The sequence below is a fragment of the Manis javanica genome, chromosome 8 (assembly GCF_040802235.1).
Source record: "Manis javanica isolate MJ-LG chromosome 8, MJ_LKY, whole genome shotgun sequence".
Classification (NCBI taxonomy): domain Eukaryota; kingdom Metazoa; phylum Chordata; class Mammalia; order Pholidota; family Manidae; genus Manis; species Manis javanica.
Genome location: NC_133163.1, coordinates 11,057,264 through 11,084,372, shown reverse-complemented (window position 1 = coordinate 11,084,372; position 27,109 = coordinate 11,057,264). Strand labels below are relative to the sequence as shown.

Sequence of the window (27,109 nt, the reverse complement as noted above, 5' to 3'; positions counted from 1 at the left end):
GCTATTGTCAAGACTGACACGGAGCATGCATTTTAGTAAGTTTTTGGGAAAAACTTACAGTGCAAGCTAGTTTTTTGAGCTTACCTCTGTCTGCTATTCTTTTCATCAACTGATGCTCACCCCACTTTATCAGATATTTAAGGATATCTTGTTCACTTGCCTATAATAAAAAATGGTTGATTTTAGTGAAATTAGATAAATGGTTAATTTCATTAATGACTTTTCATAGGTCATAATGTAAATACAGTTGCAACTTACCACATTCTACTCTTTACACTGGCTCTTTGAATGTTCGAGTTAAACCTATGGTCCATCAACAGCGAACATACAAGACTGCATTATATGTGTTTCAACCAGTAACCTCACTCTTGGCTCCACCTAAAATTTGTCTTCGTATTTTCATCTATATTTTTTCTTTATCCTGTTCTCTTCACCTATTTTGAATTTATTTTATCTTACTATATGGTCTCTACACAGCTGCCTTAAATTCTTTTTAGGACAAGATGGGGATAAATAAATGAAAGTAGAAGTACACAATGTGATTATCATTTCCTGTGGGAACAGAAAAAACAAGTATGGCAACTTGTTTTGGCAAAAGAGGCTACAATCTCCACAAGGTATGATGATTGGTGAAGGACCCTTCAAGCACAGTCTGTGAAATGGCAATGTGTCCCTTATTTCTTTGTGCTTTATTTAAAATCTTAGAACAAATCTAGGCTGCTCTCTGAGGTTTTTACTTTTCAAGAAGAAACACAAAGCTTCTTAAGACAATAATATTAAGAGAACTGACAAACCCTAACTCTCATAAAGTACGCAGTCTGGAGCAGGACAGTAAAGCAAGGTTAATGAACAAAGATCTTGAATAAATCAAATTAAGTTATGACAATATTTGTGCTGCAATCAAAGAAATGTATGAAGGAAAAGCACAGATGTTAAGTGGATTATTTAACTATTCACTGCATTTCTTGACTGTGGTGGAAGTGTTTCATAATTTCTCTAGTACAAATATAAAGAAGAAATGGCTGAATGGATTTTTGTCTTTACAACACTAAAACTGTTGGACAGTTTTCAGCACAAAGTTCATACAACCAATGCAAAAAAAAAAAAAAAAAAAGTTAACTTTTGGCATACTTTACCAGAAAGTACTTTTTACAATCTTTTAAATCTATTGTTTAAATTACCAAACTACATTGACATATAAGTCAAGGACAGATGAATTTGCTAAAAATTGCTTTTGACTGAGTAAGTCACTGAAAACACCCTTATACTTTGATAGGACATGTACACTGAGGTTTTGTAAGCATTTAAGTAGATCAGCAATCTAATATGATTCTTACTTGGTTGCTTAAGCTACTATCTATAGTCTTAAGTATGATCCCCCACCAAAAATAAAAAACTATTATAGTGTATCTACTATTAATGAAAGCCAAGAAAATCACTTTTGGGATATGCTTCTGATCTTGTCTACTATCTCAACCAACCCCTTTGGTGCAGTTGGTTGGGAGTGGGGCTTGTTCACAGTGGTGAGTCATAGCAGCAGTGTGCATGAAGGGCCAGAGAGCCAGAAGGCTTTTGCTGTATAAATCTGAAGAGGACACTCCCGGGCAGACTGATCTCCTTCAATGGGAGAATAACAGAGTACAGATGGGTTTCTTGGTGCATGTATGGATGACAACGAATTTGAGAGCTATATAAATGATTACCTGTAGGTAGTCAGACTGGATAGCAGTAAGCAGATGGTCTTTGCTGAGTTCATAAAAAACATCCGAAGTCATGACCTGGGAAAATTCCTCACAGAGGAAATGTAAAGCTTGTCGGTGTACCCATTTAGAGCCATATGGATGAGAGCTCCACTTGAGGATGGCAATTAAAGTATCTAATGAGATGCTCTCAGCAATGATATCCTCACAGCCTAAAAGAGAAGGCAAATACTTCTTGAGATTAATCATAAATATTATTTATTGAACATTAGTGCTAGATTCTATATTTAAAAGTAACAATAGTAAAAAAAGAACAATGAGATAAATAAAATCTCATGGAAATCACCAAGACTTGGTGGGATGGGGTAATAATTGGTAACATTAGACTATGACATCTAAAGGAAATCTGCTGTTCAGTAGAGATAGATCCACAGAAAAAGGCAGAGAATCCTCACAATTGCTTAAGAAAGTAAGTATCTATATACAAATCCAACAATCTGAGTAAAATACTATAGTGCAGAAGATTGGACCAAAGGGAAAAGAGGAGTAGGTAGAAATGATACAGCCATGGGAATTCACCAGAGGAAGGTTACGGATGACACCTGACTGAGAAGAGAATGCATGCTTGAAAAGGAGACGGAGGGCTATCTTCTATAAACTATGGGGACATCTGCCCTTTGTATCATCCTAATATAAAAACACTTGCATTCATCAGTAGATGAATGGATAAAGAAGATGTGGTACATATACACAACGGAATATTATTCAGCCATAAGAAGAAAACAAATCCTACCATTTGCAACAACATGGATGGAGCTAGAGGGTATTATGCTCAGTGAAATAAGCCAGGCAGAGAAAGACAAATACCAAATGATTTCACTCATCTGTGGAGTATAAGAACAAAGAAAAACTGAATGAACAAAACAGCAGCAGAATCACAGAACCCAAGAATGGACTAACAGTTACCAAAGGGAAAGGGACTAGGGAGAATGGGTGGGAAGGGAGGGATAAAGGGGGTGGGGGAAAGAAAGGGAGCATTATGAATAGCATTTATAATGTTGGGGGGGCACGGGGAGGGCTGTACAACACAGAGAAGACAAGTAGTGATTCTACAGCATCTTACTATGCTGATGGACAGTGACTGTAATGGGGTATGTGGGAGGAACTTGGTGATGGGGGGAGTCTAGTAAACATAATGTTCCTCATGTAATTGTAGATTAAGGATAACAAAATAAAAACTTAAAAGACACTTGCATTGTTGGTAATTCAATCCCTCAGGATACAAACATATTGTAGTTTTATGCTCATCTGGGATTAATTCTGGTGAATTAAAAAGAAATAAGTGGTTTAAGTGAAAAGGACCAAGACTGCAGAGAAAGTGACTATCGCACCTTAAGAACTCAAAGAGAAGAATAAAATTTGAGAAGAGTCAGCTATTTTCCTTAGGGAAGATCATTTTAAAATATAAAGACAAAATATAAGTAAAATTTAAGTAAAAAAGATCATGCAAGGGAATATGGCTGAAGTTGGACAGAAATTCTTCATAAGTTAGTTTACTATGAAATAAAAAAGAACCCTGATAATGGGGGAGGCACATTTAAATACCACCATTGCCCCCACAAATGTGACTAAACAGGCTGCTCTCTCATGAGCTCACAGCTTTAAGACAGCCAAAAGAAAGGGTATGAACTCCGGAGACTTCCAAAACTCCCAAGTTATTGTGAAACCAGGAAAGGCAAAAAGAGAAAAGTAATGAAACCCCATTTTCAGGTGATACAAGATCATTAGTAGCCAATACAGAGTCTGTAAAAAGTAATGCTTCATTTCCTTTTCTAATATGGTACCAGATAAGGAAAGTACCATAGAGAATCATGTAACCTGATTACTGCGGAGCTTTTAACCAAACACTTCACGGAGTCTCTAGAGTGTCAGTTCCACAGGACAGGGACTGCTGTCTTCTCTGTATCTCTAGCATCTTTTTGCACATGGTAAGCACCAAATAAAAATACGCCCAATACAAATGAGATCTTTGCAGGTAAGATGAAGAGATGTAGAAGCATGGCAGAACACTGGCTAATAGAACCATATTAATTAAGCAGCACTGGTTAACTGGGGGGATGGCATGGGGAGTCTGTTTTTGTGACGCTTATGTAAGAACTTAAATGAACATGTGGAAAGTATGTTTCAAAATCCCCAGATGACCTAAAACTGGTAAACACAGTTATGAACACACTGGATAATATGATCATAACTGGTTAAAAAGATGGGTCAAAATGAAGATGAAACTAGAAAAATCAGAAAGTTCTACATTTAAAGAAAATCAACTGCAGAGTAGATGAGAGGGGACAGCTAGCTTAACTACTGCCTATGTAAAAATAATGTCTGGGTTATTTTACAAGTGAATGCAAAATGTGACATGGCTGCTATACAGCTGAAGCAATCTCAGGCTTTGAAGATACCAGCCCTGAGTCCTAATCAAAGGAGTAATGTTGCACTGTTCTCCTGTGGTTGCTGTGTTCTAGATGGGGCACTGACAGAACTCCAGAATTCTCAGAGGGCAAAAGAATAGTGGAGAGTTTGAGACTTGTCACTGAAGAAAAGCTCTGGGCAACCAAGATTATTTGGCTTATGTAAGAGAAACCTGAGGAGAGATATAAGAGCTATCTTTAAATGTCTGATGGACCTTCATGAGGAAGAGGAGAAATGACTGACTTCTCTGCTGTTGGGGGCAGATCCTGGGACACAAAGGGATGTTAAAAGAAGGGGCAGTTTGATTCAGTATTAAGAAATTTCTAACAATTAGAATTGCTCTCCTCTCCTCCTCTCAAAAGAAGGATCCCTTTAGGAAACTGGAGGGGCAAAGGCTGGCTCATCACATTAGGGATAGAGTACAAAGGACCCCTACACAGGACATGGAACTAAGGTCAGATGATATCCAAGCTGCTTCCATCATGAACACAAAACCCATTTTAGAAAAATGGCGATAGATATACACAGACGAGCAATTAATCTAAAGATTAAAGATTAATTTTATCTAAACATTAACATGAGATTCTTAGAAGGCACATGTAGACCATCACAGGGCGATCTGCACATAAACAACACCCAAGCCATGGATATGTACTGAGAGGAGGGAGGGGAGGGAAATACGGAAAAATTCTGGATGATTCTCATGATTTGTGGTGAGCCTTGAATGGGAGGACAGCAGCTAGTGACAGACTTCTGTTAGTCTGTCCAGTCCAGCAGGTACTGGACTACAGCTGAGTAGGATGAGTCATTTACAGGAACGGCAGTCTGACAGATGTGTCTGAGAAGGAAGCAGGATGAATTAGAGAAAAGGTGGTTATTTAAAAGAAAGTTTCAAGATCCTCCTAAACCAGGATATTGGCAGAGGTAAAGAAAGAGAATTAATGGTAATACCATATAGTTAAACTTCTGAGGTTTATAGTGAAGTGAGACATGGCATGAAAAAATGGGCTTTGGAATCAGATTGGACTTGAAATCCCACTTTGGTCACTTAGCAACAAAATTACTTGGGGCAAGTCACTTAACCTCTTTGTTCTCATTTGTAAAACTGGGATTGTACTCCTAACTCAGGGTTCTTGGGAAACTACCCTTGACGTTCTTCATTCATTCCAACAGTATGGAGTCACTACTTGCCAAGTGCTGTGAATACACAGCTTTTTACTGGGCATGTTCCCGGTGATGACATCTGCCCTGATGGTCTTAACTCCTATTGCATCCTTAAGACTTCAAGTCTACAGTTCCAACCCAGAGCTTTCTCCAGACTCCCAGACTCACTCCTTAAACTGTCCATTAGAGTTCCACATGGATTTTCTGGACATCTCAAATCCAAAGTCTACTCATTTCTTGTGGGAAATTTAGCATTCCCGTTTAATCCCTGTTTTAGAGAAGGCTTTCTCATCTGCCCAGTCACCAAAACCAGACATCTGAGTACTGTTACTGATTCCTTCTCCTAAAGCCTGCATGCAGTCTACCATTAAATCTGTTCATTCTGTTCTCATTTTAAACCCATCCCCCCCTCTGAAGCTCTATCACCTGTTTCAGAATCTGAGGCTTTCTCCCTCATTACTGAAATAGCCTAAAAAATTCCCATAACCAGTCGTGATCCTTTCCAATCTATTCTCCATCCTGTTGCCAGAATGATCTTTTAAAATGTAATTTAGATTATGTAACAATTACTCAACAGCTTGCAAATGACTTCAAGATAGAATCTAAACTGTCTTCTTGGTGATAGATACGGTTCCTTCCAACTTCTCTAATTTCATCCCCTGTTCATATTCTGCACTCCAGTTATATTGCACGGCTTACAATTTCCTAGAATTCTACAAAATTCTCTTACTTCCAGGCCTTTGCATATGTTGTTCCATTTCCTGAAATGCTCCCAATTCTCCTTCTTAACTTCTCTACATCTTGCAGACTCAGCTTAGATGACTTTTTCCAAAGCTTACCTTGATCCTGGCTTCCCAAAGCCTGGGTCAAGTGCTCTTCCTACCTAAAAATGTCTAGGGCACCCTACGTTTCTATTATAAGCATTAAACTTTCATACTATTTTATCTTTCTGATCTATCTGTTTGAATCCTCTACCAGACTGAGAGCTCCTCTGGGGTAGAGGCCCCACATTATCTGCTTCTACAGTGCCTGACACCTAGTAGATAATTAAAAACAAACATAATGGTTCACATTTTGAAATTTATTATGTGCCACGTTCTGTACTTAAAATATTTAATTCTAGCACTTTTCCTTGAGGAAGGTGTATTATTATTATTATTATTCCCATTTTACAGATGAGAAAACTAAGACTCACAAAAATTAACTTGCCCCAGGTGACATAGCTAGAAAGAAAAATCATACTTAGCTCATCAGAACTTTTTCACTTAGAACTACTTCTCTTATGAACAGAAAAATATCTTATAAATATACCAAACATAGTGATACTAACTTAAAAATGTAAAAGGAAGACAATTAGGCAAAAAACTGGAATGCTGAAGGTAGGTTTTTAAAGACTTATCTAACACTGTCAAAATTATTATTTTCCTTTTACAGTAAAGGATTTCAATGAGCGATAATTTGCCTTTTGTTGAAATTATCAGTAATGGAATGAATATGTAAATACAGCAGCAAGGCTGAAGTGATGCTGGCAGGGAAAGGCCAGCAAGGGAGATGCAGAGACTTGCATCAGTATCATTTCCTTGGTAAATCTGTTCCAGTGTTGTAGACCCAAAAACGTTATTAGCACATTCAAAGATGGTCAGATTCCTGGTGACAAAGTGGTATTAACCCACATCCCAAAAGACCAATGTATAAAGCAGAAGATCCCCTTTTGTGCAGTGCACGTATTTGTTTCTAGTGAGCAGAATGCTATACTCTTCTTTTTCAGTTCTTCTCAAACTATCTGGGGTCAAGGAACAGTTGTTTTTGTTCTTTTAAAAAATTTCCAATCTGTCCTGGACCAATACTTAGAGTAAAATTCAGTAAAAATGCTACTTGAACCTGTGGCAATATCAAACTGCTACAAAAGTTTCTAAATGCTCACTCAATTTCGGTACTTATCTCACTGCAGACACACTCTAAAGAGCACTGCTCTGTGTCCCTTCTCCTACGCCAGTTTCACAACAGGTTGAGATCAAATTTATTTCCTCCCATGTGGTTCTCATCCACTTTTAGAAGGAATTCTTTTTTTCCCTACAAAGAGTACTCACTCCATTCCCTAACTATAAATAAAACAGTACATATATCAATTTCTTTAAAGATAACTAAATGATAAAATAAGAATGACTATCTTTATAAACTAGAAATTTGGAGCTTAGACTATTATCCACATACGGTGTATTACTGTTCAGACATAGTCACATCACCACCAGCCCCCTGATCTCACGCCCAACCCATGGGGCAGAGTGTATTTCTCCACCCCAGCATTTATTAGCCATGAGATCTGCTTTGACCAATGAAATGTCAGTGGATATAACATGACAACAGGCTTCAAAAGTACTTTGGGAACTGGGCTTGCCCTCTTATCTTCTGCTATTGCCATGGTAAGAACATACTATAGCTAGCCTGTGGGCACCAGGAGGATGAGTAGCAGCGGGAATGGAGCCACTCCGCCCTGCTAACCCGCAGTGGCAACCAGAATGACCCCAGTGGCTGCAAACTTAAATCTGTAACTTCAGCTGATCTGGAAATTTGTGAGAATACACATTCACTGCCATACATTACTGAGATTCTCTGGTTGTTCGTTACACAGCAATGATACTAATAAACCACATAAATTTCTCAATGAACTCAAAAGCTTTTAACAATTTCCTTGAGACAGAAAAACTCGTCTGTAGCTGAGACTTTTAATGGCTTGAAGGTGCCCATGTATTCTGTTCAGGCAGATCTTCAGTGATGCTGCTGTGAGGCTGGCAGGTAGTACAAGGCCAACTTCTTACAATCCTTTTTGCTTGTGTGATATTAGCATTTTCCAATCAATCTCCCACTTGGTTAATCCTTTTTCTATTCTCTTTCACCAGGATATTTTCTTTCTAATCGTTAATGTAGGCAAAAATGCCTCTTTTCAAAAATTTGAACTATGTAATATGATCAACGCAGAGATATAAGTAAACTAATTTGACACCTAATAACGCAAATCATTATTACTGCTTGATAAATAGGATCACTTTTTGTTTTTATTAACATTGTTTTCTCCTCTTCATGTCCTCTGATAATTAAAACAAGCGTCAATGTCGACAGGTTTCCTGAACACCCTTGTCAGATGTCTTGAGTGCCATCCTCAGGCTCTTCATTCTAGGTATACCCTCATACTTGTTTCACCAGGACAGTGGGAAACCTTTTCACTGGCTCGGGTCCATTAGGAAATGTATTAGCAGCTTCTAGATTCAGAGCTTCATACTGGGGTTGAGGTGGGAAGAGGGAAACAGGCAAGGAGGAAGAAAGGAAAGGAATGGTGGAGGGACATCATGGCTTGCCGCCCAGCATAAAACCATGTAGTAAATTTAGAGGAGGCTGACCGCAGAGCAGGTATTGACTCTTTAGTGGCACCAGAGTTAGAAATAAAGACTTCAAATGCAAATAGGCTTGAGAGCAAAGCTACTTTCTTTCTTTCCTACTAACTTGTACAGGACTGATTCCAATCCTAAGAAAAGGGATTATGAAATGAAGGAAGTGAGGGCAGCATGGGGCGGTAGAAAGAGCACACAGGCTTTGAATTCAGACAGTTATGTCACTAACTTTGAACTCACTTTCACCCTGTGCTGGATCAAAGCACACCCTCCAGGATGAGATAATCCCATCAGAATTTTGGGGATTATGTTAATAATAGCAGGGAGTCAATGAGACCATCAATACTACCCTTTTTCTAGGCTAGAAATCTGAAATCAGCTGGGCTGACTCACCTTCCTTTGACCTATATGCAGAGGACTAGTCAAGATGTCTTACTGACTCCTGCAAAGTCACTTCTGTAAGACTCTTTTCCACTCCCACTAACACCACTGTTGTCCAAGTCCTCAGTACATCGCTCATCAATCACCTGAAAGCTTCTACTGTCTCCTTCCCCCAGTATGCCAATCCGTACTGAGCACACTGTTGCAAGGTTACCACTACCAACATATTATCCCTGCATCTCTATTTGAAAAGGCAGTCAGAATTCCAGATCCAAGGCTGAAAACACGAGCCAGACATGTGGATTAGATGACAAGTCAATGTGTGCCTCTGGGGTTTTTTTTTTTTTTTGACTGGGCTAAGTGGCTTTTATTCTTCAAACAGATGGCATTTCTGATCTCCCATCTTCTTATCCCCTTCCGTGCTCTTATTTCCCTTTTGGCCCAGATAAGTAACCACATATTTGAATATCACTTATGATGTGGTTTTAAATTTGGTTGTGGTTTGTACTTAGAAAACTGCCTGATACTGGAAAGGTACACTTATGCAGTATGCAGTCTGTGTTTACCTACGAATTCAAAGAGGCCATTTTTCTTGCTTCAGTCTAATCTTCCAGAGTCTGGGTAATGCTGGACTGATGAACCTTAACTGAGGTGTTAAAGAAGTTCAATGACTTGGTATCCCATTGGTCAGTGCTGGATCCTTCACTTGATTCTCAACTCTCCCCACAGCCCAGGTTTTCAACCACTCTGCCTAAACTACAAGGTGGAAAAAGCTCAGCATTGACCAAGCCCCACTGCCTGTTTCTCCACCAAGTACCTTATATATGTTCATACTGTCTCAGATTTCACACCATCCACGGAGAATCAGGAAACCTAAGCAAGACATCCCGTATCTGAATAATTCAAGTGCTACGTGCCTCCGTGGTTTAACTGCTGAGAGCTAGGTGGATGAATGCTCCTCTGTGACGTTCTTAGGAGGACCATTCTGAAAAGATTCTTCAGAGTTCCTCAGAGGGGTCCAGCAGCGTTGAAGCCAAAATGCCTCCAGTGGGGACCAGCTCAATGGCTCACTCTTGTACTGTTTTCCCTCCTCCAGTTTCACTCCCTCCATTTTCAGTCCTGTTTGTGGGATTAATTATCAAATAAACTACCTGCACACAAGCCTTTATTTTAGGTTGGTTTTCAGCACAGGTAGTTGAGGAATGAGAGGAGACACTCACACAATGGTATTAACAGAATGGCCCTAGAGAACAAGATTCTTAAATGAGATTCTGGAACTATGCCACTCACTGGTCCGATGGCAAAAAGGACCCATGCCTCACGGTAAGTAGAGGCGGTAACAACTCGAGCACACAGCAACATGACCACACTAAGGTTTCTCACTACGTGAGGTGTTAACTTAGCAGTAGTGGTAGTGCTTGAATGGAATGGAATGAAAATAACTAGAAGGACCTGTTATCAGCTGGCTTTAGTTAATAAAGTCATGAAAAAAGGAAAGGAAAGGCTCTGGTTAGTCACCCCTCAAGGCTAGGCACTCTGTCAAAGTCAGAAGACTTCTAGGTCAGTGTTTAAAGAAACCCTTATCTCCTGCAACTGCAGAACAGACTACTAGAACTCAAGCTCAAGATTCAATTTTACGGATATCAGGCCTACAAAGACAACTTGAGTGCAAAGCCTTAACAAATCTTCTATGACAGAATCTGGGTCCTAATAGGAACAGTTGGACACAGAAATTTGGAATGGGATGTTTCGGTGGATGAGCTAGGAATGTTAAACCCCAAGATTTGCCTGAACTGCCCCCTCTCCCTAGCTCCAAACCAACAGTCAGGATGCTCACTCATGATCATAGTCTGAGTGAGAAAACAGTTTTTCATCTGAGAGGAAAGAGTGTACACATCAAGAATTCCAAGACCTGGTTGATTACATGTACTGGCAGGTTCTGGAGGAACGCCTGTGGGAGTGGCTCTGGGGAGTGCTGGACCTGGGCGCTAGGTTTGTGGCAATACAATAGGGACAGGAAGGCGTTCATCTGGAATCCAAGGATTGATTCATGGGGACATCCTTTGGTGCTTCTTACCCAGTGATACTGGAGAGAGGGCAATTGTAGCAACCACAGATAAAGCAATTAAGAGCTCAGGTACCTCTGAAATGAAATGAATGTCTGGGTCACCCCACCCAGCAGACCACTCAGACTTGCTGAAATGTTAGCAAAGGGTGACAAAAATTTAGGTTGGGTGATGGAAAAACGGAGATTATGCTGATTTGTACTGTTCCAACTTGCTCAAGTTAGAATTGTTTCCCACAGTCTCCATTTCTGTATGGCTCCAAGTTAAAGTTGGCCAAAAGAGAAACGTGAGAGATTTGCAAGGCAGAAGCAGCAGCCATTACTCTCCAAAAGTCACTGTAACTAGATGTGGTGACAGGCAGGTGCAGGGGTGCCTGTCCTTGCTCTCCTCTGCTCCACGGTCAGCTTTCCTCCCAACTGCAGCCCTGGTGGACAACAGTGGCCCCAGGTCATCACCAGATGCTTAGCTGCAGATCCACAGACACAACATTTGCTCTCCATATGCTCCGCTTTGCAGCCCCACTTCAGTGGCTCAACGTGCTTGGCTTCTCAGGTTGACTGGCAGTTAATTCCTCCTCCTCCTCCTCACTTTCAGACCTTCACTTCCCCAGGTTCCCCCACAACTGTGAGGCCCAATTCCTCTAGTAATTCCCTTATCCCATAAATCAGAGTGGCCCAGCTTCCTTAACTGAACTCAGTGATACCATTACCATAGTATCAATCATAGCCTCCCAACAGTTGCAGCAGCTGGGACTGTGGCTAATTGCACCATCTTTCCTGAATTGAGTCTTTTGTAGAGGTGTGGCTAGTTACCACCTTGAAGGTACTGTGATGAACTGGCTTTAAATTACTGTTTTCTTCTAATTAAGTTATATCACAAGAAATTGTTGATCTTAAACCATTTTGACCTATGAAAATAACAGCAGATGATTAAACAATGTATTAGTTTGTTATTGCTATGCAAAAAATTACCACAAACTTAGCAGGTCAAAACAACAAACCATTCATCTCATATCTCATATTTTCTGTGGGTCAGGAGTCTGGGCATGGGCCACATGGGTCCTTAGTCAGGGTTTCAGAGCGCTGCAATCAAGGTGTCAGCTGGGCTTGCATTCTTATCTAAAGGCTCAACTGAGGAAGAATTTGCTTCCAAGCTCATTCAGATTATTGGAAGAAATAATTTCCTTATGGTCATATGATTAAGGGCCCAGCTTTTTGCTGGCTATTAACTGGAGGGTTCACACTCAGATCCTGGAGACAGCCTGCAGTTCTTGCATGCATGCGTTCCTCTCAAAAGGCCACCTCACAAGATAGTAGCTTAATTCTTTAAAGTCAGAAAAGGAAAAAGTCTCTAGGTCAAGTCTACTATTAAGAAAAGGAGTCTTATATAATGTAATGTAATCATGGAGGTGACATTCCATCATCTTTGCCATATTATATTAATTAGAAACAAGTCGGATGTTGCACTCACACTTAAGAGGAGAGAATTGCATAAGGGTATGAACACCAGAAGATGGGGATCATTAAGGGTCATTTTAGGATTTGCTTGCCACAGTCAGTTAATGGCCATTTTAGTAATCCCTTTCTGACATATTAGACAGTCCTAGTCATTTTAGTCTGTCCTTAGTATTTGGATTTTTTATCTACTTCAGTTGTCTTTTCTCAAAACATGTCTAACTATACTACTTCTCTGCAGAGTGTTAAGAGTTGCAATCAATATTTTAGTTAAAGGTGCATCACAGTTTGGCCCCCCCAAAAAAGTAGGCAAGGGAGCCAAGAATACACAATGAGAAAGGATAATCTCTTCAATAAATGGTACTGGGAAAACTGGACATCCACATGCAAAAGAATGAAATTGGATGCTTATCTTACACCACCCACAAAAATGAACTCAAAGTGGATTAAGGATTTAATGGTAAGACCTATAAACTGTAAAGTTCCTAGAAGAAAACATCAGGAAAAAGCTTCTTGAACATCAGTCTGGGCAATGATTTTTTTGGATGCGACACCAAAAGCACAAGCAACAAAAGCAAAAATCAACAAGTGGGACTACATTAAACTAAAAGGTTCTTTCTGCACAGCAAAAGAAACAATCAGCAAAACAGAGAGGCAACTAACTTATCTGAATGGGAAAATATATTTGCAAACCATGTATCTGTTAAGTTAACATCCAAAACACATAAGGAGCTCACACAACTTAATAACAAACAATCATTACAGGTGGGCAGAGGACTTGAATAGATATTTTTTTCCAAAGAAGAAATACAAATAGGCAATAAGTACATGAAAAAGTGCTCAACATCACTAATCATCAGGGAAATGCAAATCAAAACCACAGTGAGATACCACCTCAAACCTGTTAGAATGGCTATTATTAAAAAGACAAGCAATACCAAATGCTGGTGAGGATGTAGAGAGAAGGGAACCCTGGCACACTGTTTGGTGAGTATCTAAAATTGGTGCAGCCACTATATAGAACAGTATAGAGGCTCCTCAAAAAATTAAAAATAGAACTACCATATGACTCAGCAATCCCACTTCTGGGTATACATCCAAACATGATGAAATTACTACCTCAAAGAGATAGATACCTACACTCCCATGTTCACTGCAGTATTACTCACAATAGCCAAGACATGTAAACAACTTAAGTGTTTATCAATAGATAACAGATGAAGAAATGTGGTGCATATATAATGGATTATTCATCCACAAAAAAGAAAGAAATCCTGCCATTTGCAGCAACCTGAATGGATCTTGAGGGTTTTATGCTAAGTGAAATAAGTTAGACAGAAAAAGACAAATACTGGATGATCTCACTTGTATGTGGAATACAAAAATATCAAACTCATGGAAACAAGAGAATAGAATGGTGGTTTCCAGGGGCTGAAGGGTGGGGGAAATGGGCAGATGTTGGTCAAAGGGTACAAACTTTCAGTTATGATGAGTAAGTTCTGGGGATCTAGAGTATAGCACGCTAACTACAGTTAACGGTACTGTATTGTATACTTGGAAGTTGCCATGAGAGTTCAGCTTTAGTGTTCTCACTGTAACAACAGAATGGTCATTGTGTGCAGTGAAGGGTGTGATGACCAACCTTATTGTGGTAAACATTTCACAAAATAGAGGTATATCAAATCATTACATTGTATACCTTAAACTTAACACAATGTTGTATGTTAATTATATCTTAAAGCTGTGGGGAAAAAGAAACTACATTAAAATCTATTTTCACTACAAAAAAAAAAAAAGTAGGCTTAGTTTTTCTAGATTTCTCATACCCCATTGTTAATGTGACGAATTTGTTTATTCCTAATGGCTAGAGAGGCACAGAACAGAGCTAGAGTCTTAAAGTGTAGCATACTTACCTACATGGACGTTTATCTTTAAAGTTTCTGCCCCCTTTTATAGTCTTACAAGATTTTCTTGCAACAGCTAATGGCCAGAAGGCATAACTAATATTACAGATTTACTACTTTAAGTATCTTCCTGAGACGATCTCTGGGCTGTCTACCTGGATGGATACACAATAAACTGGTAACACTGGTTGCCTCTGTGAAGGGGAACTGATTGGCTGGGGGACAAAAGTTGAGAAGTCTTCACTAAGTGTCCTTTGTACCTTTTGAATTGTCCCATTTAAATGTATTGTCAGTTCAACAAATCAAAGGGCAATTAACAAAAAATCAGGCTATGGAAGTTGCCAGTTCCTTCCTTCCCTCAGTGCTCAATATAAAAACAACCACTGACCACAAAACCCAAACAAATATTGGAGAGGAAATGGGAGGGTCTCTACTTTGAGAATTACTCCCCTCTGAAGAGAAGGCAGCAACCCAGAGACGCACACTGCCTGCGTGTGAAAATGTACACTGAGTGCTTCTACTTTTTATGCTTAACAGTTTTTGTCAAGCTGTGTGAAGGAAAAACAAAGATGTGAAATAAACTGAAAACTTCTAAGGAATAACTTTAGTAACAGTAAGCAAATGAAGAGGCTCAAGTACACAGACAGTTGATAAAAGATTAAACATTTCTCTTTAAGTGATCAAAGAAAAAGACAAGTTTAAGAGCCCTTAAGATACTGTGGGACCCCTGGAAGGTTAGCTTGACCCCCGCCTCCATTTTGTGTCCTCCATCTTGAATAATTACATGACCCCCCCTGCCTCCATTTTGTGTCTGCCATCTTGAATAGCTGTGTCCCTTACATGACCCCTGCCTCCATTTTGTGTCTTCCATTTTGAATAACTATGTCCCTCCATTTTGTTTTGTGTCCCCCATTTTGAGTTTCCTGCTCAAGCCACGCCCATTCCCACAGAAACCTTGCCCAGCAACCCTCCTCAGCCAATCAGCTAAGGTCACAATAACCCCCACCCCCCTTGGAAAGCCCCTACCTGTTTTTTGCTAACGTATAAAAGTGAAAAGGGAACTTTGTTCAGGGTCTCAGACCGAGTCCTGTGTTTTGACAGGCCACTGAGACCCTAGTTCCAACTAGCAATAAAGACCTGTTTTGCTCTTACATCTCACAACTGAGGCTGGTAACTGCGGCTCCACAAGGGGGACTCAAGGAAACGGGGCACAACAATACTTAGTTGAATACTGATTAATATTTATTTAAAGTTTACTTTATAGATTAATATTCTCTAATATGGCATTTTAAATATTTATGCTTATTGCATTTTTAGGTGAGAACAGCATAATGAAAGGGAAAAGCATTCACAGGGATGTCAGGTCTCTGGACAGACACCATATATAAACCTCTGCTATACTATTATGTGGGCAGATCTGTTTCTGGAACCTACAGGAGACCTGAACTCCCTGAAACTGAATATGTGCTATGTGCGGGCATCTTACTGGAAGAGAGACGCAAGATAAACCCCTAGAATAGGACTGGCCACAGACCAGATCCTAATTCCCTTTAGCTGTGGGATGTGTGAAAATCTGCCTATTTCCTCATCTGAAAAAATGTTTCCTAATCCTTAAACTCTACCTCATGAGGTTAGTTCGAGGATTAAGTAAAATAATACACACATAGCACCTAATATATTATTTTTGGCTTATGGTAAACATTAACTAAAGAGCAACCATTACTATAATTAAATTTCCTTGAGGAGGAGATCCACTGTACTAGTGTATTCTGATTCAAAAGCAATCAGGGGACTTGTGGGGTAGCAGAGAGTAGGAAGGGATCCACAGGCTCAAGGGAGCAGAGCAAGTCAAAGACCATAAAGTACATAGAAATAGTGACAATCTACATGTATTGTGCACTTTCACAGACCATTTATTAAAATGTTAAATAAAAATAATCCTAGTACTCAGCATTTGAAAAATTCAGGGGTTCACACATCTTAATCTAAAAACAAAAAAATACCCATTTACACCTATACCTTGTTTACTATCCTTAAATCATTCTTCCACTAGAGACAAAACAGTAGATTAGTATCCTTAATTTCTATTAGAACAATAAAGGAAAAAGCCAAAGTTTTTGGGGTAGAGCCATGTAATAATTATTTTCAGAAAACTTTTAGATATACTGGATATCTCGAATATAGTCATATGCTCCCTTCAAACAATGCATCTCATGGATGATTTCTTCTCACAGAGATCATGTTCCCTCTCCCCTCCAATGAGAAAGACCAGAATTCAATCTTGGCCTTAATACTTTCCAGCTGTAGCCTCAGGTGACAGTATTTTCAAGCCTCAGCTTATGTGTAAAATGGAGAATGGAGATAATACCTACCACAGAGGATAATGTGAGTTAAGAGATTAACATGGTACCTGGAAAAAAACAGGTGCCTGAAAAATTCTACTGAATAAATGAATAAATAGAGTAAGAAAATTCTAAAAACAAATTAATTTTTGACTAATTTACAAATTTTATCTCCTTAAAGAATATCTGTGTTAAAAAAAACACTATTCTAGAACATTTCTTATGGTCTCTACATGCAGCTGAAGGTCTCATGAGAACCATTTTCAGAAAATGCAAATGTACTCAGGCTATGCTCCGCATAAAGCCAAAGGTCTCCGCGTGTCATACCAAGCTTTGTATTACACATCCCTGCTTACCTCTGTAGCCTCACTTCCTGCCACACCTCTCACTTCTGCAACCCCAACTGCCCAGAAATCAAAAGTGCCTTGCTCTTATCTCTAGGTCTTTCCAGCTGCAGTTCCTTCTGCCTGATACGCTCCCCTTTAACTCCATCTTATATATTTAACTCCTACCAATCTCCAGGTCCTGCTTCTCTGTAAAGTTCTCCTTGACACTGTACCCCTGCCCTAAAGTTCCCATGTTGAGGTCTGGGATCCTCTTCTTATGAGCTCCCCTACCACTGGACGGTGGGGCACTCACGCTGTAACTGCCTACGGGTACTCACCATCAGACTATCTTACTCATTGCTTTAATCCCAGGGCCTCGCAGACAGCAGGAGCTCAATAGGTGTTTGCTAAATGAATAAGGTTGGAGTCATAGTATTAACTCTCTGCCAAGGGTCCATTTGAATGACAGATTATATTCTTCCCTCCACTCCATAATGTCCCAGTTTTACCTTACTTTACTTGAAAACTCAGGCTGCTGCTATTCTCAGGTTTACAAACCTGTTATGATGATCAACTGTACAACTTGTATCCATCCACTTTTAACACAGTACCTCTAAAAATGTGACATCAAAATATAGTTTAGACATAGGGTTCATACTACTGAAAACGTGATAGTTAATGTTTTTATTGTTTACACTTACAAAGAACTTTCTAGAATTTAATATGAGGCATATGAATAATATAAAGTATTTAATCACAAAGTTTAGAAAAATTTCTGAACCTCTCATAATTAGATAGGTCAGATATGAATAGGTTTAGAGAACCAATGTGATGTCCATTTATTCATATGTTCTAGTGAATCAATGTCAAAATTCAGCATTGTTCTTTAATGCAAACTTCAATTAGGAAGGAATACTGACAGTGTTAATTTAGTGTTAAAACCAACCATTTCAGAAAAGGTCTAATTCTATTGTGGTTGATGATGAATATATGTAGAAATAAAGGCATGTAAGTGTGCAAACTGTGGTTTTGTTTTCTCGCACTGCTTTCACATGTATGGCTATTTCACCTTCTTCAAATGCTATGTGTAAAGCATTTATCAGAAGTTCTATAGACATGTTAATGCTAAGTATGAGGTGTATAAAACTGTTTTAGTAAAAAGAAAACAGAGCACAAAGCCTTTTAATGTATCAAAGGTATCGCCTTCATGGATGTATATTTAATAAGACTAGCCCATGATATTCCTCTTCATCTAAATACATGAAAAACAGTGGGAGGCAAGAATTTTGTGGTCAGGTTATATTCACTGAATGGTTTAGCAGTTCCATAAATACACTCCAAACTGATTCTGTCTTTAAGAGATATTTTTAAAAGGCACTGTTTGTTGAGAGTGTTTTCACGGGGGAGGAGGTGTACAACTGAAGGGCTCTTAAACACCTTTTGTATTAATTTGCATTATCTGAGCATCCAAGTGAGTACATCTCTTATATTTTTAGAAACAAAAAATGGATTAAAATAAAGTAACTCTATATATACTGACATAATTTTTCCAAAATGTATTAAGTATGAAAAAAGGTAAGAGAGTAGTATTATAGTGTGGTCCTATTTACACTACAACAGAACAGGATATGTAGGTGAAATACATTTATTCATGCATTTGAAGTCTAAGGAAACTTGTCCAACTGTTCAAAGTAGGTCATCAACAAGGATTTGGGAAACTAGTGGTAGCAGATGAAAATACACTTTAGGTTATATTTCATTATCATTTCCTTTATTTAAAAAATGACCATGAACTGCTTTTGAAATAAATTAATTCAAATTTAAAGTTGTTAAGGAGATGGCTTATTTATGAACGTTACCAAACATTGTCTAAAGTCTTTTTAAGTACCACGTCTATAGGAAACTTTGCTACCCGGTGAAGAATAGTGCTTAGTGAATCCTTGTTTTGAAGCCTATCTCTTGATCAGTAGAAGTGGCCCTAGGGAAGTAACAACTATTTGTTTCCCCATCTCTAAAATGGGAAGAATGAAGGTAGCTACCATAGAGGTTACTGTGAAGATTGAGTATTCCACAAAATGAGTTTATCCTGATGTCTTGAACATACTAATAACTAAACAGTATCATTATTAATCTACCTTAATTCTCAGAATAGTTTCTTCCAGTCACTTACGAATCCAGAAGTACACAGACTGCCTGTACTGGCTGTTTTAGGAGACAAGTGTAATACCTGCTTTTAAGGCAGAAACTTCAAATCTGTATGTCAATACTGAGTTTGAAAAGCCACGTATTTGTATAGTGTGGCAGTTCCTCCTCCTGTCACTTTCCCTCCTCAATCACTAATGCCCTCCTCTAAATAACCACATAACCGGCACCTTGAACTGTATTACTTTTTTTACTCCTTGGATAGGTTAAAAGAAGTAGTCAAAACAATAAAAATAAGATGGGAAAAAGTATCAGGAAAAAGCAACAATTAAGCTATTTCTCTTATTAGTGTTTCTAAGTGAAAAAAAAGACTATAATTGAATCAAAGTGGAGTTTACACCAAACAGCTCACCACCATGGGAAAACTCTATGGATCATTTTCTTAATGGCCCTGTTTTGCCATCTAATGTTTAATGTTCTCCTGAATTGCAATCATGTGTATCATTGTTTATAAAACTTTTACTCTGGAAATTTGTTTAGACTTTGGAAACTTGGAACCAGGCTACCAAATGATGTGTAGGGAAAATAACACAATTCTTATCTTTAGAAATCGCCTACTAAAGAGTTCATGCAATTCAATTTTAAAAACATGTATTACAGCCCTCCTAACTGTAGGCCAGGCATAATTCTGGGTTCCTTCGCTTATATGAGGAGGAAGAAACCAGCTCAAGTTGAGAAATCTGGACAGAATTTATATGGTTTGTATGCGGCAGAGCCAGAATTAGAACACAGATCTCATTCCAGACTTTGTATTTATAAAATACTATTAAATTTGGGTATTGTTATATGCCTCTGAATCTCTCTGAGCAAATGGGAGTCCATTCTCCAAGTTCATTAGGCTATTGTGAAGATAAAATAGAAAAATGTGCCTATCATGAAGCTAGGTACATAGTGGCATTTGAAAAACATCCATTTTAATTCTCTTCTCCCTGGTATTGCATCTTGCATAGCAATGGTGTTTCAAAAATGTTAAACTGACATCAAGTCTCTATCTCAGATATGCTGCATTGGGTAGCATCACAGAGGATGTTATCTGCTATCCATCTGGTGACTAGGGTTCAATGTATTCTTTAATAATATACACACTCAACTCTTTCTTATTCCAGAGAAGTAGTACTATGGTGTTCAAAAGTCTGTGTTCAAATGGAATGTTATTCAGCCATAAAAAAAGGAATCCTGCCATTTGCAACAATATGAATGGATCTAGAGGGTATAAGGCTGGGTGAAATAAGCCAGAGGGAGAAAGATGAATACTATTTTATTATGATTTCAATTTTTAAGTTTATTTTATATATATATATATATATATATATATATATATATTTGGTGTGATTAATATGCGATTACATGAGCAACACTGTGGTTACTAAATTTCTCCCATTATCAAGTCCCCACCACATATCCCATTACAGTCACTGTCCATCAGCACAGTAAGATGCTATATAATCACTACTTATCTTCTCTGTGCTATACTGCCTTCCCCATGCCCACCCACCCCTACATTACGTGTGCTAATAGTAATGCCCCTTTTTCCTCTTATCCCTCCCTTCCCACCCATCCTCCCCAGTCCCTTTCCCTTTGATAACTGTTAGTCCACTCTTGGGTTCTGTGAGTCTGCTGCTGTTTTGTTCCTTCAGTTTTTGCTTTGCTCTTATACTCCACAGAGGTGATTTCACTTATTTTTGGAATCTAAAAACAAAACAAAACTCATAGACACTGGAAAGTGTCTGGTGGTTACCATGGGGGAGGGGTTGGCATACCATGTGGGAGGGGTTAGGGTGGGTGGGTGAGTGAGTAGCATGAGGGGGATAAAAGGGCAGAAAAATTCTCAATCATAATCTAAGTTGGTCATGGAGACGGTAGTACAGCATGGAGAATATAGCCAATGATTCTGTAACATCTTCCTAAGTTGACAGATAGTAACGGCACTAGTTGGGGTGAGGCTTTAATAATATGGGTGACTATTGAACCACTGTGTTGTATACTTGAAATGAATATAAGATTGTATATCAATGATACTTCCATAAAAAATATCAATTAACATTCTTGCCAATATATACTCATTTGTCAATGTAATCATAGGTACCTAAGGATACAGGAGTTTGGTGGGAATCAACAAAAAAATTCTGTGAGAATTAATTGGATATTTGGAATTTGCAGTAAAGAGTATTGTTTTATTTTTTTAAGTCTGTATTATATCTATACTGACCTGAGCATAGCACCTCCTCTTTTATCTGATTACATTAATGCCTGTAAAGTTCAGATTAAATCCAATTGCTCAGACCTTGATTATAAAAAACACACAATTTGGGATGGAGGAAAAAACCAAACTCATTTCCCTCCACTGCGGCACCCTTGAAATTTCAGTATCACAAATAAAAGGTTTGCTATTGTTGAGAGAAAGCTTCTAATTAAATTCCACATAATTTTAAACAAAAAGGAACGGAAGACCTTCTACCCCAAGTGAACTATACACATTTTAGAAATAATACTTCTTGCTATGGCTATAAAGCACCTGCTATATATTTATACTTAAAAAGGCATATAACAAGCTATAACATTAATTTATACCCACTGTCTTTTAACTATATTAAGGGTGAACAAACACTCTACTCTAAATAGACAAGATTATGGTAACTTCTTACAATTTTATTTTTCCTTAATAAAACAGGACAAATAAGAAGCAAAAAGATGCCTAATATATAACTATTTCCAAATTACTTTGACATTTTGAATTATATTCATATTACTATAAATACATTTTTATTACTGAAATTTTAGATAACTAGTTCTTTGATCTCAATTATAAATTAGTGCAAAAGGTAAGATTGTCCTTGGATTAAATTTTTGTGGCCTCAAAAGATTAATAGCCTCAACTGGCTTTCAAGAATATTTTAAGTTCAACTGATATCCTATTTAGTATCACTGGGCCAACAAAGTAAAGAGTTGATGAGACCATTTTATTTGAAATTTAACTTAAAACCGAGTTTAATGGCAGAGAGTTATATACCATTTAGATCACATTTAAACTTACTTTTACATCTCCTAGACTGAGGTTCAGTGTTTCCATTTTATTTGCAACCTGAAGGGTTAAACATTTATTACCTCTCCCCACCACCACTTAAAAAAGAAAAGTTACTTGTTTTCATAGGTATTAAAGGCAATTCAAAATATGTAACTGAGAGTCTATAATGAGCAAGCACTGTGCTAGGTACATTAAGTGATTCAAAGATGACCAAGATTCTGATCTTATCTTTAGGAGTATATACTGTAATTATATACTTCAGGAATATACATAATTGACAGAGGAAATAGGACAGGTACATAGGTAATTCCAAAACAAGTTAGAAGATGTAAAAACCTAAAAGAAAAATAAGTGTTTAGAAGTTTGCAGGAAGTAGAAAATACTTTAATCTGGAATTCTGTAAGACAAAACAATGGAGGTAGCATGTTGAGTTTGGCCTTAAAGAATACGTAGTATTTGGAATATTTAATATCAAAGGTAAAGATATCCCGAGACAAAAGAAAAGTAAAAAATGGTCTAAAAAGTTCTATAATAAAATATGAAATTAAATACTACATTTTAGAACTCTACTCATAATTTTGAGTAAAAAAAATTTTAAGTGCAAAGTTTCATTATGATTAGAGATGGGTAACTTGAATCATTTGAACTGCCATTTCTGAAACAGATTAATTCTTCATCGACATTGGATATTTAACTGAAATCTACATTTACTATTCTGATCCATTGATAATGGTTTTTAACTTAGCTCCATTATTCTCTAGAAGTGTATTCAGACTACTCTGATGAAGAGGGAACACGTGATCTCATTAGTTAACATTCCTGACAGATATGAAAGAATGCCCAGTTCTTTAGGACTGTGGCCTATCTAGGTTTCTCTGGTTCTTGAGCACTGATAACACATTATATTAAAAAATTTAATTTTGTAATCAAAGCACTATATGCTCACAATTTAGTCTTGTACCTAGTAGTAATAAAAAAAAAAGTTACCCTGCAAACAAAACCCCCTGCCATATTTCTTTTCCATTTCCACTCCTGCTCCCCAGAGGCAACTCTTGACTTTTTCAGTTATTTCTTCTAGAATTTACCACTATATTATCATTTTTTAAATATTCACTTTATTATCATTAATCTACTATTAGATGAAGAACATTATGGTGACTAGACTCCTCCCTTCACCAAGTACCCCCCACAAACCCCATTACAATCACTGTCCATCAGCATAGTAAGATGCTGTAGACTCACTACTTGTCTTCTCTGTGTTGCACATCCCTCCCTATGCCCCCCCCACATTATACATGCTAACCATAAGGCCCCCTTTCTTTTTCCCTGCCCCTATCCCTCCCTTCCCACCCCTCCGGCCCAGTCCCTTTCCCGTTGGTAACTGTTAGTCCATTCTTGGGTTCTGTGATTCTGCAGCTGGTTTGTTCCTTCAGTTTTTCTTTGTTCTTATACTCCACATATGAGTGAAATCATTTGGTACTTGTCTTTCGCTGCCTGGCTTATTTCACTGAGCATAATACTCTCTAGCTCCATCCATATTGTTGCAAATGGTAGGATCTGTTTTTTCCTTATGGCTCAGTAATATTCCATTGTGTATATGTACCACATTTAGGTTGCTTCCATTTCTTGGCTATTGTAAATAGTGCAGCGATAAACATAGGGGTGTATCTGTCTTTTTCAAACTGGGCTGCTGCATTCTAAGGGTAAATTCCTAGGAGTGGAATTACTGGGTCAAATGGTATTTCTATTTTGAGCTTTTTAAGGAACCTCCATAGTGCTTTCCACAATGGCTGAACTAATTTGCATTCCCACCAGCAGTGTAGGAGGGTTCCCCTTTCTCCGCAACCTCGACAACATTTGTTGTTGTTTGTCTTTTGGATGGTGGCGATCCTTACTGGTGTGAGGTGATATCTCATTGTGGTTTTAATTTGCATTTCTCTGATGACAAGTGATATGGAGCATCTTTTCATGTGTCTGTTGGCCATCTGAATTTCTTCTTTGGAGAACTGTCTGTTCAGCCCCTCTGCCCATTTTTTAATTGGATTATTTGCTTTTTGTTTGCTGAGGTGTGTGAGCTCTTTATATATTTTGGATGTCAACCCTTTATTGAATCTGTCATTTATGAATATATTCTCCCATACTGTAGGGTACCTTTTTGTTCTTTTGATGGAGTCCTTTGCTGTACAGAAGCTTTTCAGCTTGATATAGTCCCACTTGTTCATTTTTGCTTTTGTTTCCCTTGCCCGGGGAGATATGTTCATGTAGAAGTCGCTCATGTTTATGTCCAAGAGATTTTTGCCTATGTTTTTTTCTAAGAGTTTTATGGTTTCATGATTTACGTTCAGGTCTTTGATTCATTTCGAATTTACTTTTCTGTATGGGGTTAGACAGTGATCCAGTTTCATTCTCTTACATGTAGCTGTCCAGTTTTGCCAGCACCATCTGTTGAAGAGACTGTCATTTCCCCATTGTATGTCCATAGCTCCTTTAACATATATTAATTGACCAGAAATGTTTGGGTTAATATCTGGGGTCTCCATTCTGTTCCATTGGTCTGTGGCTCTGTTCTTGTGCCAGTACCAAACTGTCTTGATTACTATGGGTTTGTAGTAGAGCTTGAAGTTGGGGAGTGAGATCTCTCCAACTTTATTCTTCCTTCTCAGGATTGCTTTGGCTATTCGGGGTCTTTGGTGTTTCCATATGAATTTCTGAACTATTCTAGTTCGTTGAAGAATTTGTTGGTAATTTGATAGGGATTGCATCAAATCTGTATATTGCTTTGGGCAGGATGGCCATTTTGATGATATTAATTCTTCCTAGCCAAGAGCATGGGATGAGTTTCCATTTGTTAGTGACCTCTTTAATTTCTCTTAAGAGTGTCTTGTAGTATTCAGGGTATAGGTCTTTCACTTCTTTGGTTAGGTTTATTCCTAGGTATTTTATTCTTTTTGATGCAATTGTGAATGGAACTGTTTTCCTGATTTCTCTTTCTATTAGTTCATTGTTAGTGTATAGGAAAGCCACAGATTTCTGTGTGTTAGTTTTGTATCCTGCAACTTTGCTGTATTCCAATATCAGTTCTAGTAGTTTTGGAGTGGAGTCTTTAGGGTTTTTTATGTACAATATCATGTCATCTGCAAATAGTGACAGTTTGACTTCTTCTTTACCAATCTGGATGCCTTGTATTTCTTTGTTTTGTCTAATTGCCATGACTAGGACCTCCAATACTATGTTGAATAACAGTGGGGAGAGTGGGTATCCCTGTCTTGTTCCTGATGTTAGAGGAAAAGCTTTCAGCTTTTCACTGTTCAGTATGATATTGGCTGTGGGTTTATCATATATGGCCTTTATTATATTGAGGTACCTGCCCTCTATACCCATTTTGTTGAGAGTTTTTATCATGAATGGATGTTGTATTTTGTCGAATGCTTTTTCAGCATCTATGGATATGATCATGTGGTTTTTGGATGTTGTACCATCCTTGCATCCCTGGAATGAATCCCACTTGGTCTTGGTGTATGATCCTTTTGATATATTTTTGAATTCAGTCTGCTAATATTTTGTTGAGTATTTTTGCATCTACATTCATCAGGGATATTGGTCTGTAGTTTTCTTTTTTGGTGGGGTCTTTGCCTGGTTTTGGTATTAGGGTGACGTTGGCTTCATTGAATGAGTTTGGGAGTATTCTGTCCTCTTCTATTTTCTGGAAAACTTTAAGGAGAATGGGAATTATATTTTCTCTGTATGTCTGATAAAATTACGAGGTAAATCTATCTGGCCCGGGGGTTTTGTTCTTGGGTAGTTTTTAATTACTGCTTCAATTTCGTTGCTGGTAATTGGTTTGTTTAGATTTTGTGTTTCTTCCTTGGTCAGTCTTGGAAGATTGTATTTTTCTAGGAAGTTGTCCATTTCTTCTAGGTTTTCCAGCTTCTTAGCATATAGGTTTTCATAGTGGTAATAATTCTTTGTATTTCTGTTGGGTCTGTCGTGATGTTTCCTTTCTCATTTCTGATTCTGCTGATGTGTGTTGATTCTCTTTTTCTCTTAGTAAGTCTGGCTAGTGGCTTATCTATTTTGTTTATTTTCTCAAAGAACCAGCTCTTGGTTTCATTGATTTTTTCTATTGTTTTATTCTTCTCAATTTTATTTATTTCTTCTCTTATCTTTATTATGTCCCTCCTTCTGCTGACTTTGGGCCTCATTTGTTCTCCTTTTTCCAATTTTGATAATTGTGATGTTAGACTATTCATTTGGGTTTGTTCTTCCTTCTTTAAATATGCCTGGATTGCTATATACTTTCCTCTTAAGACTGCTTTCACTGCGTCCCACAGAAGTTGCGGCTTTGTGTTGTTGTCATTTATTTCCATATATTGCTGGATCTCCATTTTAATTTGGTCATTGCTCCATTGACTATTTAGGAGTGTGTTGTTAAGCCTCCATGTGTTTGTGAGCCTTTTTGCATTCTTTGTATAATTTATTTCTAGTTTTATACCTTTGTGGTCTGAAAAGTTGGTTTGTAGAATTTCAGTCTTTTTGAATATACTGAGGCTCTTTTTATGGCCTAGTATGTGGTCTATTCTGGAGAATGTTCCATGTGCACTTGAGAAGAATGTGTATCCTGTTGCTTTTGGGTGTAGAGTTCTATAGATGTCTATTAGGTCCATCTGTTCTAGTGTGTTGTTCAGTG

General features: G+C 38.0%; 1 protein-coding gene across 5 annotated transcripts in view; it reads right to left on the bottom strand.

Annotated features, from left to right (window-relative positions):
• BTBD7 (BTB domain containing 7) overlaps window positions 1–27,109 on the bottom strand; it is a 94,826-nt gene that overhangs the window by 21,692 nt on the left and 46,025 nt on the right. For 4 of the 5 annotated variants that reach the window (XR_005053973.2, XM_036991574.2, XM_036991571.2 and 1 more), the window contains 2 exons: window positions 1,704–1,912; window positions 85–160 (listed from right to left, as the gene is read on the bottom strand). Coding sequence is in view for 4 of the 5 variants with exons in the window: in XM_036991574.2 (XP_036847469.1) it covers window positions 85–160; window positions 1,704–1,912 (285 nt within the window). In the remaining variant the exon portion in view is untranslated. Of the gene's footprint in view, window positions 1–84; window positions 161–1,703; window positions 1,913–20,990; window positions 21,087–27,109 lie in introns of those variants that run through there. The other variant, XM_073241938.1, reaches the window with a different exon arrangement.